An 18,259-nucleotide genomic window follows, 5' to 3' on the forward strand; every position below is an offset into this window, starting at 1 on the left:
TACACAACATACAAATTTTCATTTGACAAGGATCATAGAAAAAGATCGTGGTAAAAGCTAAATTTCAGAAGAAAACAAAGGAGAAAGTCTTCGGGACCTTGGGGTGGGCAAAGATTTCTTAAGACACAAAAAGTGTGAAGTACACCAAGTGCAGTGGCTCACACCTGTAATCCCAGCAATTTGGGAGGCCGAGGTGGACGGATTGCTTGAGACCAGGAGTTCAAGAGTAGCCTGGGGAACATAGCAAAACCCTATCTCTATTTCTTACAGAAAATTAAAAAAAAAAAAAAGAAATAGCATGAACTGTAAGAAAAAGTTGACAAATGGCTTTATCAAAATTCTGCTCTTTTAAAGACACCATTAAGGAAAGGAAAAGCTGGCTGGGCACGGTGGCTCACGCCTGTAATCCCAGCACTTTGGGAGGCTGAGGCGGGCGGATCACGAAGTCAGGAGATTGAGACCATCCTGGCTAACACGGTGAAACCACGTCTCTACTAAAAATACAAAAATTAGCCGGGCGTGGTGACGGGCGCCTGTAGTTCTAGCTACTCGGGAGGCTGAGGCAGGAGAATGGTGTGATCCCGGGAGGCGGAGCTGGCAGTGAGCTGAGATCGTATCACTGCACTCCAGCCTGGGCAATAGAGCAAGACTCTGTCTCAAAAAAAAAAAAAAAAAAAAAAAGAAAGGAAAACCAGACCACAAACCAGGATAAAATATTTGCAGTATATATATCTGACAAAAGAGTTGTACCCAGAATACATAAAGAACTCAACAATAGGACAAAAAACCCATGGGCAAATGATTTGAACAGACACTTCATAATAGAAAACAAACAAAATAAGCACATGAAAAGATGTCACTGGTCATCAGGGAAATGCCAATTAAAACCACGAGGAAATGTCATTACACACCCACCATGATGGCTAAAGACAAAATGACTGACAATACCAAATGTTGGCAAGGATGTGGAGAAGTTGGTTCTCTCATGTATTGCTGGTGGAAATGTAAAATGCTACAGTCACTTTGGAAAACTATTTAGCAGTTCTAATAAAGTTATACCTACTCTAAGACCCAGCAGTTCCACTCCTAGGTATTTATACAAGAGAAATGAAAACACATGACTACAAAAAGATTTATACAAGAATTTTCATAGCAGCTTTGTTCATATTAGCCCCAAATTGGAAATAAAATGTGCATCCACTGGTGAATAAATAAATTGTAGTATATCCATACCATGGAATACTACTGAACAATAGAGCCAACAAACCTCTGATACAAGCAATGATGTGAATGACTCTCAGAATCATTAGGCTCAATGAAAGAAGCCAGACACCAAAGAATGCCTACTGTAGGAGTCCAGTTATATGAAATCTTAGAATAGGCAGAACTAATTTATAATCACGTAAGGGAGATTACAGTTGCCTGAAACTGGGAACAAAACAGGAGGCTCTACTACAAAATGGCATAAGAAAAAAAAGGCATGAGGGAAATTGTAGGTGATGAAAATGTTTCATATATTATTTATGGTGATTATTACATATGAACATACGTCAAACATTAAACTGTATATTTACAATAGGGGCATTTTATTGTATGTAAATTATATCTTAATTTTTTCTCTAGACGGAGTCTTGCTCTGTCGCCCAGGCTGGAGTGCAGTGGCATGATCTCAGCTCACTACAACCTCTGCCTCCCAGCTCCCAGGTTCAATCAATTCTCCTGCCTCAGCCTCCCTAGTAGCTGGGATTACAAGTGCGTGCCACGACACCTGGCTAATTTTTTTGTATTTTCAGTAGAGATGGGGTTTCACCATGTTATCCAGGCTGGTCTCAAACTCCTGACCTCATGATCTGCCTGCCTTGGCCTCCCAAAGTGCTGGGATTATAGGCGTGAGCCACTGTGCCCAGGCTAAATTATTATTATTATTATTTTTTTTTTTTTTTGTGACAGTCTCGCTCTGTAGCCCAGGCTGGAGTGCAGTGGCGCGATCTCAGCTCACTGCAAGCTCTGCCTCCCGGGTTCATGCCATTCTCCTGCCTCAGCCTCCCGAGTAGCTGGGCCTACAGGCGCCCGCCATCACACCCGGCTAATTTTTCTATTTTAGTAGAGACAGGGTTTCACCATGTTAGCCAGGATGGTCTCGATCTCCTGACCTTGTGATCCGCCTGCCTTGGCCTCCCAAAGTGCTGGGATTACAGGTGTGAGCCACCATGCCTGGCCTAAATTATATCTTAATAAAGTCAATTAAATAAACCTAGAAACAAAAGAATTTGGTAAAAGAGCCAGTTTATGACAAAATTAATACACAAAAATAGCTAGGTGGCAGATACAAGAAAAGATCCCTGATATGGTTTGGATTTGTGTCCCCCAGCCAAATCTCATGTTGAATTGTAATCCCCAGTGTTAGAGAGGGGACCTGGTGGAAGGTAACTGGATCATGGGAGCAGATTTCCCTCTTGCTATTCTTGTGATAGTGAGTGAGTTCTCACGAGATCTGGTTGTTTAAAAGTGTGTAGCACCTCCTCCTTCACTCTCTTTCTCCTGCTCCAGACATATAGGATGGGCCTGCTTCCCCTTTGCCTTTTGCCATCACTGTAAGTTTCCTGAGGCCTGCCCAGTCATGCTTCCTTTACAGCCTGTGGAACTGTGAGCCAATTAAACCTCTTTTCCGTATAAATTACCCAGTCTTAGGGAGTTCTTTATAGCAATGCGAGAATGGACTAATACAATCCCTTTCACAAAAATAAATGAAGTTAAATACTTTGACCTCCAGTGGCTCCCATCTCACTGAGAAAGAAATCCAAAGTCTTTACCCTGGTCTAAAAGTGCTGCCAGATCTCCAAAAGATCTCCCCTACCTGCAGCTCTCACCTTACTGCTTTTGATGCCTCCCAAGGTGCCAAGCTCATTCCTGGCATCCCTTGTGTCTGAAACATTCCTCACCCAGGAGTGAAGGATCTTCACATAATTTCTTCCCCAACTCTACACAAGTCTTTGCTTAAATGTCACTTCATCAGAGGTTTCCTTGACAAGCCCATCTTTAGTATGGGGAGCTTTAGTTAATCACTATGGCTCAATAGCTATTGTCATAGAAACTACACCATATGAGGTATAGATTAGGAAACATGATAGCTGTCTTCCAATACTGAAAGGCAATTATGTGGAAGAACTAGAATTATTTTGTTTTTATTATTATGTATTTTTAATTATTATTATTTTTGAGACAGAGTCTTGCTCTGTCGCCCAAGCTGGAGTGCAGTGGCACTATCACGGCTCATTGTAGTCTTGACTTCCCAGGCTCAGGTGACCCTCCCACCTTAGCCTCCTGAGTAACTGGGACTAGAGGTATGCACCACCATGCCCAGCTAATTTTTTCTTTCTTTTTCTTTTTTTTTTTTTGTAGAGATAGGGTCTATTTTGCCTATGCTGGTCTCAAACCTCTGGCCTCAAGTGATCTGCCTACCTTGGCCTCCCAAAGTGCTGGGATTATAGGCATGAGCCACTGCACCCAGCTGTAGAATTACTCTGTCTCTCTCTTTTTTTTTTTTTTTTTTTTTGAGATGGAGTCTTGCTCTGTCGCCCAGGCTGGAGTGCAGTGGCGCGATCTCAGCTCACTGCAATCTCCGCCTTCCGGGTTCACGCCATTCTCCTGCCTCAGCCTCCCAAGTAGCTGGGACTACAGGCGCCCACCACCATGCCTGGCTAATTTTTTTGTATTTTTAGGAGAGACGGGGTTTCACCGTGTTAGCCAGGATGGTCTCAATCTCCTGACCTCGTTATCCGCCTGCCTCAGCCTCCCAAAGTGCTGAGATTACAGGCGTTAATCTCTACCTTCCTCACGGAAATAAATTATATTTTCAGCCACTGTTCTCTCTGTCTGCCAAAGAGGAAACAAATGCAAAACAGGCCTGATACCATGCTATTATAGGGCCATTTCACATCATGTTGTTAAATCATGAAGGCGCAAGTCATTTGTCAAAAATACATTTACTTAAATCATATTACAGGCGTGAGCCACTGTGCCCGGCCAGAATTATTCTCTTAATAGGTCTAGTAGACTAGGCTTCTAGACTAAGCACTGGTATCTAAGCTCCAAAAGGTATGAGTCTCTGTTTTTTCCACCTCAGCATCCCTAGCACAGTGCATAATGTCCAGCATATAGATGCTCAGTCAGTATTTGTTGAATGAACAAATATTCACTAAAAAGCAAATGGACCAAAATATAGCACTAAAGGGAAATTAATTTGTGCTCATAAAGAACAGCTATTTATTTATTTATTTTTAATTAAAAAAATTTTTTTTAAAGACGGTCTCCATCTGTCACCCAGGTTGGACTGCAGTAGGTGATCACAGCTTACTGCAGCCTCAGACTCCTGGGCTCAAGAGGCCCTCTCGCCTCAGCCTCCTGAGTAGCTGGGGTTACAGGGCACGCCACCATGCCCAGCGAATTTTTAAATTATTTTGTAGAGACATGGTCTTGCTATGTTGCTCAGGTTGATCTTTAACTTCCAGCCTCAAGCGATCCTCCAGCCTGGGCCTCCCAAAGTGCAGGGATTATGGGCAGGCATAACCCACTGTGCCCAGCCTTAAAACGGATTTCTTTTTCTCTTTTCTTTTTTTTGGGGGAGGGGACAGGGTCTCGCCCTGTCGCCCAGCATGGAGTGCAATGGCATGATCCCAGCTCACTGCAGCCTCAACGTCCTGGGCTCAAGCAATTTTTCAATCTCAGTCTCCCGGCTGGGACTACAGGCACATGCCACCATGCCTGGCTAATTTTTGTGTTTTTTTGTAAAGATGGGGTTTTGCCATCTTACCCAGGCAGTCTCAAACTCCTGAGCTCAAGCAATCAACTCATCTTGGCTTCTCAAAGTGTTGGGATTACAGGTATGAGCCACTGCACCCAGTCAAAATGTATTTCTTACTGTGGGTTTTGGTAAGAAAAATTTGAGAAACACTGGGCCAAATTGATTAACAACAGAATTAGTCACTTTGCAAAGTAACACTTTCTATGCTACCATTGTAGCAGAGGTGGAATGTCATTGATTTAGGGTGACTGCATTTGGTAGGAGGTGGGACTGTACGATCTCTCAGGATTGTTCCAACTTCAACACTTTTAAACTATTTTGTTGCAGTTAAATGATATACTACATATGTTCCTGTTTGTTACAGTGAGATCCTGAAATAAATCAAGTTATACTATAAAATGCCAGCATAAGTTGTTGGGGTTTTTTTTTTAGATACTCTAAAAATGAGAGAAACTATTGGTTCTACTTTGTGTATTAATTGTTTTAGGTATATTTTGCTATTGAACACGTGTGCTTTATTATTTGGTATTTTGGTGAAAGATTAGAGACAAAGAGATGAATCCTTTTTCCTGAAGAGGTTATAGGTCAAAGGCTGAGGGTAGAGAATTTGTACCCCTAAATTCTAGAGAGGGAATTTCATTCTGCTTTTAAAGAATAATTCTGTTAAAAACAGGCTATTGGCTTCCATTACCCAGACATCTGTGTTACATTTCCACTTACCTAATAAAGCTCCAGACTTTTTTTCAATGTGAAATCATAAAAGCTTCAGACCTAAAGTGGCCCAAAAGTATTATGGTTTTATCACAGCTTATAACGTAAAAATTCTAATGTATCAATCACACTAGAGAAACACTGAAGCTTGGCACTGGGATGGAGTAAAAATGGTAAAATACCAGTCATCTCGAGTTCTTAGGGATGGGTTATTCTGGTGCACTATTTTCTAAGGAATGAGAAATAAAGCAGTAATGTCCTTTGAGACCCTAAGGTAAAGAAGCCATAGAAATCTGGCGTGTCCCTTTCTGAGTGCTGTCACTGCTCACCATTCAAATACTGCAATGTCCTCAGGACCAGTGACAGCATGCAGTCTGCTCACCGTGCCCATGGTTTCAAATTAGCTGTTGCAAAACTGAGATAAAATGACCTTGCTGGCATCTCAGTATCAATTTTGCATAATGTCAAAATACAGCTCTGGTATCAATAACATTATTAAGAAGCAAGATGTACTCCCCATCCTCTTTAATGTTTTGTCTCAGAGGCCATTCCACCTAAGAGATGACCAGGTTCTATGATGGGGCTTCCTCAACCCCTCTGGCTTGAGAGTAAGGTGACTGGGGAAGAAGAGACTGTCTAAAATAAATTATCCTTAGGAAGAAGGTGGCCGGGTGTGGCGGCTTATGCCTGTGATCCCAGAACTTTGGGAGACTGAGGTGGGTAGATCACCTGAGGTCAGGAGTTCGAGACCAGCCTGGCCAAGATGATGAAACTCCATCTCTACTAAAAAGACACACACACACAAAAATTAGCTGGGTGTGGTGGCGGGTGCCTGTAATACCAGCTACTTGGGAGGCTGAGGCAAGAGAATTGCTTGAATCCAGGAGGCAGAGGCTGCAGTGAGCTGAGATCACGCCATTGCACTCCAGCCTGGGTGACAAAGTGAGACTTTGTTTCAAAAAAAAGAAAAAAAAGAAAGAAAAAGAAAAAGAAGGTGTCAGCCCTAGGGGGGAAATGGAGAGAAATCCTGTAGGGTGGGGAATCAGGTCTTACAATTTTTCCTCATTAACTCCCTTTCCTTGGTGTGATCATAGCTTACTGCAACCTCAAACTCCTGGGCCCATGGGATCCTCCCGCCTTGGCCTCCCAAACTGCTGGGATTACAGGGTGAGCCATCGTGCCTGGTCTTGCTTCTCTTAACATCTTCCCACCCCCAATCTCATTCTAACGTGATTCTATCAGGAGCCTCTGGCAGTAGATGATTTGCCTCTGGGGGAAATGCAAACAACTAATAAACCCTGAAAAAGATAACAAATCTTATAAGAAACAGAAAATAAGAGTTAAAACAATAAAGTACCTTGTAAGGATGTGAAATAAAGAATGAGGTACTCAGTATACCTACTTTAAAAATGTACCCTTGTTTGAAATGAAACCTAAGTCCCAAATGCAGTACATAACTCTGTGGACATGTCTTATAATATAAATGATTTACATTTTATAATACCAAAATAACAGTTTATACATAAAAACATTTCAGTACTTAAAAATAGCTCAAGGCTGGGAGTGGTGGCTCATGCCTGTAATCCTAGTACTTTGGGAAGCTGAGGTGGGTGAATCACTTGAGGTCAGGAGTCTGAAACCAGTCTGGCCAACATGGTGAAACCCCATCTCTACTAAAGTACAAAAAAATTAGCTGGGTGTGGTGGTGGGCGCCTATAATCTCAGCTACTCAGGAGGCTGAGGCAAGGCAGGAGAATCGCTTGAATCAGGGAGGTGGAGACTGCAGTGAGCTCAGATCGTGCCACTGCACTCCAGCCTGGGTGACAGAGCGAGACTCGTCTCACCAAAAAAAAAAAAAGCCGGGCGCGGTAGCTCAGGCCTATAATCCCAGCACTTTGGGAGCCGAGGCAGGCGGATCACCTGAGGTCAGGAGTTGGAGACCAGCCTGACCAACATGGAGAAACCCCGTAACTACTAAAAATACAAAATTAGCCGGGCGTGGTGGCACATCCTTGTAATCCCAGCTACTCAGGAGGCTGAGGCAGGAGAATTGCTTGAACCCAGGAGGCGGAGGTTGTGCTGAGCTGACATCCCGCCATGGCACTCCAGCCTGGGCAAGGCAACAAGAGCGAAACTCCATCTCAAAAAATAATAAAAAAAAATAGCTCAGGGCTGGGCAGGGTGGCTCATGCTTATACTCCCAACACTTTAGGAGACTGAGGTAGAAGGATTGTTTGAGCCCAGGAGTTCAAGACCAGCCTAAGCAACATAGTGAGACCCCGTTTCTACAAAAAAAAAAAAAAAAATTAAAAAATTGGCTGGGTGTGGTGGCCTCCTATAGTTTGGAGGCTGAGGCAGGAGATTCGTGTGAGCCCAGGAGTTTGAGGCTGCAGTGAGCCATGATCACATCACTGCACTCTAGCCTGGATGGCAAACTGAGACCGTGTCTCAAATAAAAATAAATAAAAAATAAAAAAGTATGTACCACCTCCTTCCACTCTCTCTCTTGCTCCTGCTCCCGCATGTGAGACATGGGATTGAGTTGTGCCCCCCAAAATTATATGCTGAAGTCTTAAACCTGGTACCTACACTGGAGACCTTAATTTGCAAATAGGGTCTTTGCAGATATAATCAAGTTAAGATGAGGTCATCCTGGATTAGGGTGATATCATTATAAGGAGAGATCTGGAGAAAGGAGGACACTGAGAAGACACATACAGGGGCTGGGTGAGGTGGCTCACACCTGTAATCCTAGCACTTTGGGAGGCCAAGGAAGGGCAGACTGCTTGAGGCCAGGAGTTCAAGACCAACCTAGGCAACAGGCTGGTCTCAAAAAAACAAAAACAAAAACAAAACCACACACACAGAAGGAGGAGCACCATGTGAAGACAGAAGCAGAGGCTGGAATGATGGAGCTACAACAGAAGGAATGCCAAGGTTTGCTGGCACCCACCAGAAGCTAAAAAGAGGCAAGGAAGGACTCTGCCCTACAACCTTCAGAGAGAGCATGGCCCTGTCAACACCTTGATTTCAGAGTTTAGCCTCCAGAACTGTGGGAGAAGAATCAACGTACGTTGTTTCATAGGTGATGTGATGCTAGGGTAGATGCTTGAAAGGCAAGCAGGTTTTCACTCAGAAAAAAAAAAAATAAAAGAGGAAAAGCATTCTAGGCAGAAGATATAGTTTGAGCCAAGGCACAGACTGGTATAATCAGAAAATAGGAAGTAAGTTGTTCAATATGGCTGGAGCATAGGGTGCAAAAGAGATGGTGAGAGATGGGTGGAGCACCTTATTTGCTTCATTAAAGAGTTTGGATTAGACCCTGTAAGCATTGGGGTGGGGGTGGGGGGCATTAAGGGGTTTTATGCAAAGGAGAGAGGCGATTTAGTATTTGATCAAATCAGAGAGCAGTAAGAACGTCACTGGCAGTGAGACCAGGCAGGAGGCAGTTGTAATCTAGACAAAATGGTAGGGGTAGAAATGGAAGTGGTTGGGCTAGGCATGGTGGCTCATACCTGTAATCTCAGCACTTTGGGAGGCCAAGGTAGGCAGATCACTTGAGGTCAGGAGTTTGAGACCAGCCTGGTCAACATGGTGAAACCCCGTCTCTACTAAAAATAGAAAAATTAGCTGGGCATGGTGGCATGTGCCTCCTGTAATCTTAGCTACTCAGGAGGCTGAGGTGGGAGAATTGCTTGAACTTGGTAGGCAGAGGTTGCAATGAACTGAAGTTGCACCACTGAACTTCTCCAACCTGGGTGACAGAGTGAGACTACATCTCAAAAAAAAAAAAAAAAAAAAAGAAAAGAAAAGAAGAAAAAAGAATGGAAGTAGCTGTAGGTAGTGGTATGGTGGTATGAGTCTGTTTTCTGTTACTTATAACAACAACAACAACAAAAAAACGCTGAAACTGGATAATTTATAAAGAAAAGGAAAAAAAGCAGAAAAAAATCATGAAGAAGATAAAGGAAAAGAAGACAAATAAATGAAATTTATGTATTATAGTTCTGAAGGCTAAGACATCCCAGGTCAAGGGTCCACACTTGGCAAGGGCTTTCTTGCTGGTGGAGACTCTTTGCGGAGTCCTGGGACAGTGCAGAAGGATTGGTAGTGATATGGTTTGAATCTGTGTCCCTGGCCAAATCTCATGTCGAATTGTAATCCCCAGTGTTGGACGTGGGGCCTAACGTGAAGTGACTGGACCATTGGGGCAGAGTTCTCATGAATGGTTTAGCACCATCCCCCCTTGATACTGTACAGTGAGTGAGTTCTCATGAGATCTGGTTGTGTGAAAGTGTGTGGCACCTCTCTTCTGCCTACTTCAGCCATGTGAAGATGCCTGCTCCTCCTATGCCTTCCACCATAACTGGAAGCTTCCTGAGGCCTCCCCAGAAGCAGAAGCTACTATGCTTCCTGTACAGCCTGCAGAACTGTGAGCCAATTAAACCTCTATTCTTTATAAATTACCCAGTCTCAGGTACTTCTTTATAGCAATGCAAGAGCGGACTAGTACAGGTGGCAAAGGGGCTGAGCGTGCTCCTATCTCCCTTCCTCTTCTTCTAAAACCACTAGTTCCTCCCATGATAATCCATTAATCCTTCATAACCCAATCACCTCTTAATGGCCCCACCTCTCAGTACTACCACATTGTGCCACGCATGGTGGCTCATGCTTGTAATCCCAGGACTTTGAGAGGCCAAGGCAGGCAAATTGCTTGAGCCCTGGAGTTGGAGACCAGCCTGGGCAACATGGCGAAACCCCATTACTACAAAAAATACAAAAATTAGCCAGGCATAGTGGCATGTACCTGTAGTCCCAGGTACTCAGGAGGGTGAGGTAGGAGGATCACCTGAGCTTGGGGAGGTTGAGGCTGCAGTGAGCCGTGATCATGCCACTGCACTCCAGCCTGGGTGACACAGTGAGACTCTGTCTCAAAAAAAAAAAAAAAATACTGTCACCTTGAGGATTAAGTTTCAACATGAGTTTTGAAGGGGACCAACATTTAAACCACAGTAGTGGTGATGAAAATAAGTAGACAAGGCCAAGGCAGGTGGCTCACTAGAGGTCAGGAGTTCGAGACCAGCCTGGCCAACATAGTGAAACCCCATCTCTACTAAAAATAGAAAAATTAGCCAGGCGTGGTGGCGGGTGCCTGTAATTCCAGCTACTAGGGAGGCTGAGGCACGAAAAAGGCTTGAACCCGGGAAGCAGAGGTTGCAGTGAGCTGAGATCATGCCATTGCACTCCAGCCTGGGTGGCAGAGCCAGACACCGTCTCAAAAAAAGAAAGAAAAGAAGTAGAGAGAGATAAGCCAGAGGTAGAATCAGCAGGACTTGGAAGCAGCATAAATAACCGTGGGTAAACACATGGGCTATGCCATCAAAGTGAATCTAAACCCCGGCTCTGCTGTGGTTTACACATCCATTTCCTCACCTATAAATGGGGGTTTATAAGAGTGCAGTACCTACTTCATGGAATTGTAGATTCAACATGACATTGCAAATGTCAAGAACTCTGCAGGTGCCTGGGACATTGCAGCTGCTCAATAATATATGAGCTGCTGTTATAATTCTTATCATCGTTGTCATCAATCACCAGTTAGATACAGAAGATAACCTCAAACTTACTGAATTTCAAACTTATTATTGCAGCCTTTTCTTAACCGCTGAAATGTACTCCTTCATCTGTGTCTCCTTTCTTGGGAATTAGTACCACTATTTCCCTCTAGTGCCTAATCCAGGACCCAGGAACCATCCCAGGCCAAACCTTTCCTTTCTCAGCCTCCATATCTATATCCTTCAGACTTGGAGACTAACAAATGAATAAGTAAATGAATGGCACATGTTGAAAGTTTCCTACATGATTTCTTTTCAATGTGTTCTACTCTCAGGATTCTTCCCACCTCCAGATGTTTGATGAATATTTACTTCCATTTGTGTGTGTGTGTGTGTGTGTGTGTGTGTGTGTATTTAATACTTAGCTCTTCTAGAAAGTATTTGGTGTACTGTGTGATGAGAAGATCTAAATTTTTCCCTAAGTAGCTAACTACTATAGATAAGAAGGAGGGAGGGGTGAGAAAGGAAGAAAAAAAGAGAAAATGGCCAGATGGCTAGATGCTAAGATAAATGATTGGTAGCATTTACATTGTTACCTCTTGTTTAAGGTTTGATTTTCAGAAACTGATCAGAAACGTAATTTTGTTCCACAAAAAGATGATCTGTTTCTTAGAGGCAAATGCCTTCCTACTTCCCTACTTCCCTCCTTTTCCCCCATTCTCTGTCTTTAATCAAGCTCACAGAGTTTGTATATAGGTCTATATACGTTATACATGTGTATGTGATATGTCAGATATACCATATATACAAGAAAGACAGAAGGCCATTTTATAAATTATGATGAAATATGTAAACATCAAAGGGACAGATATTTGTTTTCCACTGACTGACATATTCTCCTTTCTTTATGAGGAAGTGATATGGAAAGCCAGTCATCAAAATGTTGCTCACTGAGCATGAAGTCAGTATATTATGGATGTCTGGATATACGCTCAGGAAATCTAGGCTGGAGATAAAGATTTAGAAATCATCAACAGAGGGTGGCATTTGAAAGATTTTAATAACTGATTATAAGAGTTTGGTAAAATGGACCAGGCATGGTGGCTTACACCTATAATCCCAGCACTTTGGGAGGCTGAAGCAGGCAGATGTTTGAGCTCAGGAGTTTGAGACTAGCCTGGGCAACATGGTGAAACCTCATCTCTACAAAAAAAAATATAAAAACTAGCTGGGTATGGTGGCACGGGCCTGTAGTCCCAGCTACTTGGGGGCTGAGGTGGGAGGATCACTTGAGCCCAGGAGTTGGAGGCTGCAGTGAGTTCGGATTATGCCACTGCCCTTTAGCCTCAGGGACAGAGCAAGCAACATTTTATTTAAATCAAATGTTATTTAATGTTTATTTAAATTAAATGTTAATGAGATGGTTTCTATACATTTACATTTAGCATTATTTGCCCTAGAATCCAAGGCAAAACAAAAACAAACAAAAACAAAATCCCAGAGAAACACAAATTATTTATACGGTTCTCACATCATTTTTTTGAGATGGAGTCTGGCTCTGTTGCCCAGGCTGGAGTGCAATGGCGTGACCTTGGCTCACGGCAACCTCTGCCTCCCAGGTTCAAGCGATTCTCCTGCCTCAGCTTCCCAAGTAGCTGGGACTACAGGCGTACACCACCACGCCCGGCTAATTTTTGTATTTTTAGTAGAGACGGGGTTTCACTATGTTGGCCAGGCTGTTCTCGAACTCCTGACCTCAAGTGATCCACCTGCCTTGGACTCCCAAAGTGATGGGATTACAGGTGTCAGCCACCGCAACTGGTCTTTTCCCCTTCCCTTTCATCCTTGAATGTGTATGATTCGAAAATAAGAAAACACTCTACTGACATGGAAAGTTAAGAAAGTTAAGTTCCCTTGTATTATATATATTGGTCTATACCTTGCTTTTTCTTTTTTCTTTTTTTTTTTGAGATGGAGTCTTGCTCTGTCACCAGACTGAAGTGCAATGGCACAATCTCAGCTCACTGCAACCTCCGCCTCCCAAGTTCAAATGATTCTTCTGCCTCAGCCTCCCAAGTAGTTGGGACTAGAGGCGCCCGCCACCACGCCCAGCTAATTTCTGTATTTTTAGTAGAGACGGGGTTTCACTATGTTGGCCAGGATGGTCTCGATATCTTGACCTCGTGATCTACCTTGCCTCGACCTCCCAAAGTGCTGGGATTACAGGCGTGAGCCACTGTGCCCAGCCCTATACCTTGCTTTTTCTTAAATTAAGTTTGAGACCAGGATGGCAGAATAGATTTTTAAAAATTGGCTGGGTATGATGGTGCATGCCTGTGGTCCCAGCTACTTGGCAGGCACAGACAGTGGATTGCTTAGGCCCAGGAGTTGGAGGCTGCAGTGAGCTATAGTAATACCACTGCACGTCAACGTGGGCAACAGAGCAAGACCCTGTCTCTAAAAAATAAAAAATTGTGGCCGGGCGTGGTAGCTCACACCTGTCATCCTAGCACTTTGGGAGGCCAAGGCGGGTGGATCACGAGGTCAGGAGTTCGAGACCAGCCTGGCCAACATGGCGAAACCCTGTCTCTACTAAAAATATAACAATTAGCCGCAGTGGCGCACGTCTGTAATCCTAGCTACTCAGGAGGCTGAGGCAGGAGAATCGCTTCAACCCGGGAGATGGAGGTTGCAGTGAGCTGAGATCATGTTACTGCACTCCAGCCTGGGGGACAGAGTGAGACTCTGTCTCAGAAAATAAATAAATAAATAAAAATAAAAAATTGCATGTGCCTGTAGTCCCAGCTACGTGGGAGGCTGAGGTAGGAGGGTCACTTGAGCCCAGGAGGTGGAGGCTGCAGTGAGCAGTGATTGCACCACTGCACTCCAGCCTGGGCACATAGACACTGTCTCAAAAAAAAAAAATTAAATTAAAATTAAAAAATTTTTTTTTAAATTTGAAACAAGAAATTGGGAAGTCCAGAGTCCAGAGAAATAACTGGTTTAGAAGAAAAGCAATGACTTTGGTTTTATGTATGTTGGATTTCAGAGGAATGGGAAATCAGGTAGATATGGCCAGGAGGCCACTGGAAATGCTGGTCTGAAGTTCACAGGGACACTCAGAGTTGAAGATAGAGGAGTAAGAGTATCTGCAAATAGCAATTAGGCTGTTAGCAGAAATGAAGGGGCTCAGAGGAAGCATGGGCTGAGAAGGGAACCTGGAGGATTGCCCATGATTGTGCGGCAGGATGGGGAAAAGATGCCAGTGTTACAGACAAGAAATTACAGGGAGAATTAAGAGAGCTTTGTGACACATTAGCCAAGGGTGGAGAATTTCAAGAAAGATGCAGTGAAGGGGTTAAAGGGCCAACAGGCAGTAATAAAGTAGCTACCTGCATTGTCTCATTTAATCCTCACATGCAATCTATTGGGGAGATGGTATTATTATTATTATTTTTGAGACGGAGTGTCACTCTGTCGCCCAGGCTGGAATGCAGTGGCACCATCTCGGCGCACTGCAAGCTCCACCTCCTGGGTTCATGCCATTCTCCTGCCTCAGCCTCTCGAGTAGCTGGGACTACAGGCGCCTGCCACCATGCCCAGCTAATTTTTTGTATTTTTAGTAGAGACAGGTTTTCACTGTGTTAGCCAGGATGGTCTCGATCTCCTGACCTCGTGATCTGCCCGCCTCAGCCTCCCAAAGTGCTGGGATCCCAAAGTGAGCCACTACACCCAGCTGGGAGATGGTATTATTATCCCCATTTTACAGAAAAGGGAGTTAACCCAGACAGTGATGCCAAGGCTGCATGATGCAGCTGTGGGAGGTCAGAATTCTGACACTGGTTCTACCACTATATTAGTATTATGTCCATGGGCAAGTAACTCACGTTTCTAGGCTTAATAACATCCTTCTCTGCAAATTAAAAGGACTGATCTAGATAATCTCCAGTTCTTAATAATACGAGTATGTGATTAAGTTAGAATGGGAGAAATACATACGCAAGAGAGGCAATGAATTAAAAAATGTAGTTCCACACAATTGCCTGGATCCCAGTTTAAAAAAAAGATAAAGCCGGGTGCAGTGGCTCAGGCCTGTAATCCCAGCACTTTGGGAGGCCAAGGCGGGTGGATCACCTGTGGTCAGGAGTTCGAGACCAGCCTGACCAACATGGTGAAACCCAGTCTCTACTAAAAATATATAAATTAGCCAGGCTTGGTAGCAGGTGCCTGTAATCCCAGTTACTCTGGAGGCTGAGGCAGAATTGCTTGAACCTGGGAGGCGGAGGTTGCTTCTGCACTCCAGTCTGGCCGACAGAGCCAGACTACATCTCAAAAAAAAAATTAAAAAAAAAATAAATAAATAAATAAAAGATTAAAATGTAGTTCAAATATGTATCCTGGATGTTAAAAAAAAAAAATTCGGCCCACATTCACAAGGATACACTATACCTCCTCAAGAGAGTTTTCAAAATAAAGATGCCATTAAAAAAAATCAGCAATCAGTGAACAGGGAGACCAAAAAAATCAGAATGCTGAACATCTTAGACAGTGAATTTCCAAGAAATAAATCCATTTTCTGACATATAAAATCTACAACTATAAAATTTTACCTTTTTTTTTTGAGACAGAGTCTTGCTCTGTTGCCCAGGCTGGAGTGCACCGGCATGATCTTGGCTCGCTGCAATGTCTGCTGCCCGGGTTCAAGTGATTCTCCTGTCTCAGCCTCACAAGCACCTGGGATTATAGGCGCCCAGCACCACGCCCGGCTAATTTTTGTATTTTTAATAGAGACGGGGTTTTGCCATGTTGGCCAGATTGGTCTCAAACTCCCGACCTCAGGTGATCCTCCTGCCTTGGCCTCCCAAAGTGCTGGGATTACAGGTGTGAGCCACTGCACCCAGCCCAAAATTCTACTTTTTTTTTTTTTTTTTTTGAGATGGAGTTTCACTCTTGTTGCCCAGGCTGGAGTGCAATGGTGCCATCTCGGCTCACCTCCACCTCCACCTCCCGGGTTCAAGCAATTCTCCTGTCTCAGCCTCCCGAATAGCTGGGATTACAGGCATGTGCCACCATGCCCAGCTAATTTTGTATTTTCAGTAGAGACAGGGTTTCTCCACGTTGGTCAGGTTGGTCTCGAACTCCCAACCTCAGGTGATCTGTCTGCCTCGGCCTCCCAAAGTGCTGGGATTACAGGCGTGAGCCACCGCGCCTGGCCCCAGAATTCTCCTTCTCATCTATGCATTTAAGTGAGGTAGATGAAGAATTAAAATTTGTCATACCTGGAAATTTATGAATGCTGCTCTTGAATGGAGTAAAAAGGGAAGATTCTAAGTCAAACAGTCTGTGTTTGGAGGATTGTCCTGTAGAGAGAGAAAACAGATATTTATAATGTACTTTTGTAATAAGAGGCAGAAAGATCTGCTATGGTACATAATATTTATTTAAATAAATTATATAAGGGCCAGGCACAGTAGCTCACACCTGTAATCCCAACACTTTGGGAGGCCAAGGCGGGCAGATAACCTGAGGTCAGGAGTTTGAGACCAGCCTGGCCAATATGGTGAAACCCCATCTCTACTAAGTATACAAAAATTAGCTGGGCATGGTGGCAGGTGCCTGTAATCCCAGCTACTCAGGAGGCTGAGGAGGGAGAATTGCTTGAACCCAGGAGACGGAGGCTGCAGTGAGCCGAGATCGTGCCACTGCATGCCAGCCTGGGCAACAGAGCAAGACTCCATTTCAAAAAAAAAAAATTATGTAAGAGCCTCTGTCAGATATGATTTTTAACATGTAAAAATAGATGATCTGGCACAACTATTAATAATAGTTAACAATAGTTAATAGAAAATCATTAATAATATTAATAATATATAACAAGTATGTAATATAATATATAATGATATAAAATATAATATACAATATAAATAAATCATTAATATTATTAATGAAAGATCATTTGGCTTCAAATTGGCTCAGAACTCTTTTTAAAGAAATATATACATTTTATATACATATTTTTATGTTTTATATATATAACTTTTTAACCTCAATCTTAATATTAAAGTTTATAAGAAGATATTTCCAATATTAAAATATATTATGGCAAATCAAAAGCAATCCTTTTTTTCGTTTTGTTTTGGTGTTTTTGAGATGGAGTCTCACTCTGTCGCCCAGGCTGGAATGAAGTGGCGTGATCTCGGCTCACTGCAACCTCCACCTCCCTGGTTCGAGCAATTCCCCTGTCTCAGCCTCCCGAGTAGCTGGGATTACCTGCACACACCACCACGCCTGGCTAATTTTTTTGTATTTTTAGTAGAGTTTTTCCATGTTGGCCAGACTGGTCTCGAAATCCTGACCGACCTCAGGCAATCCTCCCGCCTGGGCCTCCCAAAGTGCTGAGATTACAGGTGTGAGCCACCGCGCCTGGCCATTTGGTTTATTTTTTGAGACAGTCTCACTTTGTCACTCAGGCTACAGTGCGGTGGCACAATCACAGCTCATTGCAGCCTTGATCTCCCAGGCTTAAGCGATTCTCCCTCTTCAGTCTACCAAGTAGCTGGGACTACAAGTACCCACCACCAAGCCTGGCTAATTTTTGTATTTTTTAGAAAGATGAGGTTTCGTCATGTTGCCCAGGCTGGTCTCAAACTCCTGGGCTCAAGCGATCCCCCCACTTCGGCCTCCAAAAGTGCTGAAATTATAGGCATGAGCCACCATCCCTGGCCCAAACATACTTTTTAACTTTGACAGGAAAATAAACTTAAGACAACACTATTCAAAGTGAGGCCAGCAGATGATACCAAGATAGTAAATCCTATTGCTCTTTTCCTCCAAATGTCATCAATGTGTTTTGGAAGAAAACTGAACAGAATAGCTTTAAAAATTCAACATATCTTGAAAAAAAAAGAAAATACAGGTAAGTATAAAGAAGAGGAGCTGGGCCCAGTGGCTCATGCCTGTAATCCCAGCATTTCAGGAGGCAAAGGCAAGAAGGTCACTTGAAGCCAGGAATTCCAGACCAGCGTAGGGAACATAGTGAGACCTATCTCTAAATAAATAAATAAGAAAACAAACTGAAATAACCTTTTTTTTTTTTTTGAGATGGAGTTTTGCTCTTGTTGCCCAGGCTGGAGTGCAATGGTGTGATCTCAGCTCACCACAAACTCTGCCTCCCGGGTTCAAGTGATTC

At 43.4% G+C, this 18,259-nt stretch overlaps 1 protein-coding gene across 27 annotated transcripts in view; it reads right to left on the minus strand.

The window, feature by feature from the left end:
* ZBTB8A (zinc finger and BTB domain containing 8A) overlaps positions 1 to 18,259 on the minus strand; it is a 67,309-nt gene that overhangs the window by 36,003 nt on the left and 13,047 nt on the right. For 21 of the 27 annotated variants that reach the window (XR_008525229.1, XR_008525227.1, XR_010138493.1 and 18 more), the window contains one exon: positions 16,350 to 16,430. The exons of 2 other annotated variants lie outside the window; for them this stretch is intronic. Coding sequence is in view for 1 of the 25 variants with exons in the window: in XM_054555501.2 (XP_054411476.1) it covers positions 16,350 to 16,430 (81 nt within the window). In the remaining 24 variants the exon portion in view is untranslated. Of the gene's footprint in view, positions 1 to 5,524; positions 6,294 to 9,030; positions 9,218 to 16,349; positions 16,431 to 18,259 lie in introns of those variants that run through there. 4 more of the 27 variants (XM_054555487.2, XM_063719503.1, XM_063719475.1 and 1 more) reach the window with 4 other exon arrangements.

Source organism: Pongo abelii, chromosome 1, assembly GCF_028885655.2.
Source record: "Pongo abelii isolate AG06213 chromosome 1, NHGRI_mPonAbe1-v2.0_pri, whole genome shotgun sequence".
Taxonomy (NCBI): domain Eukaryota; kingdom Metazoa; phylum Chordata; class Mammalia; order Primates; family Hominidae; genus Pongo; species Pongo abelii.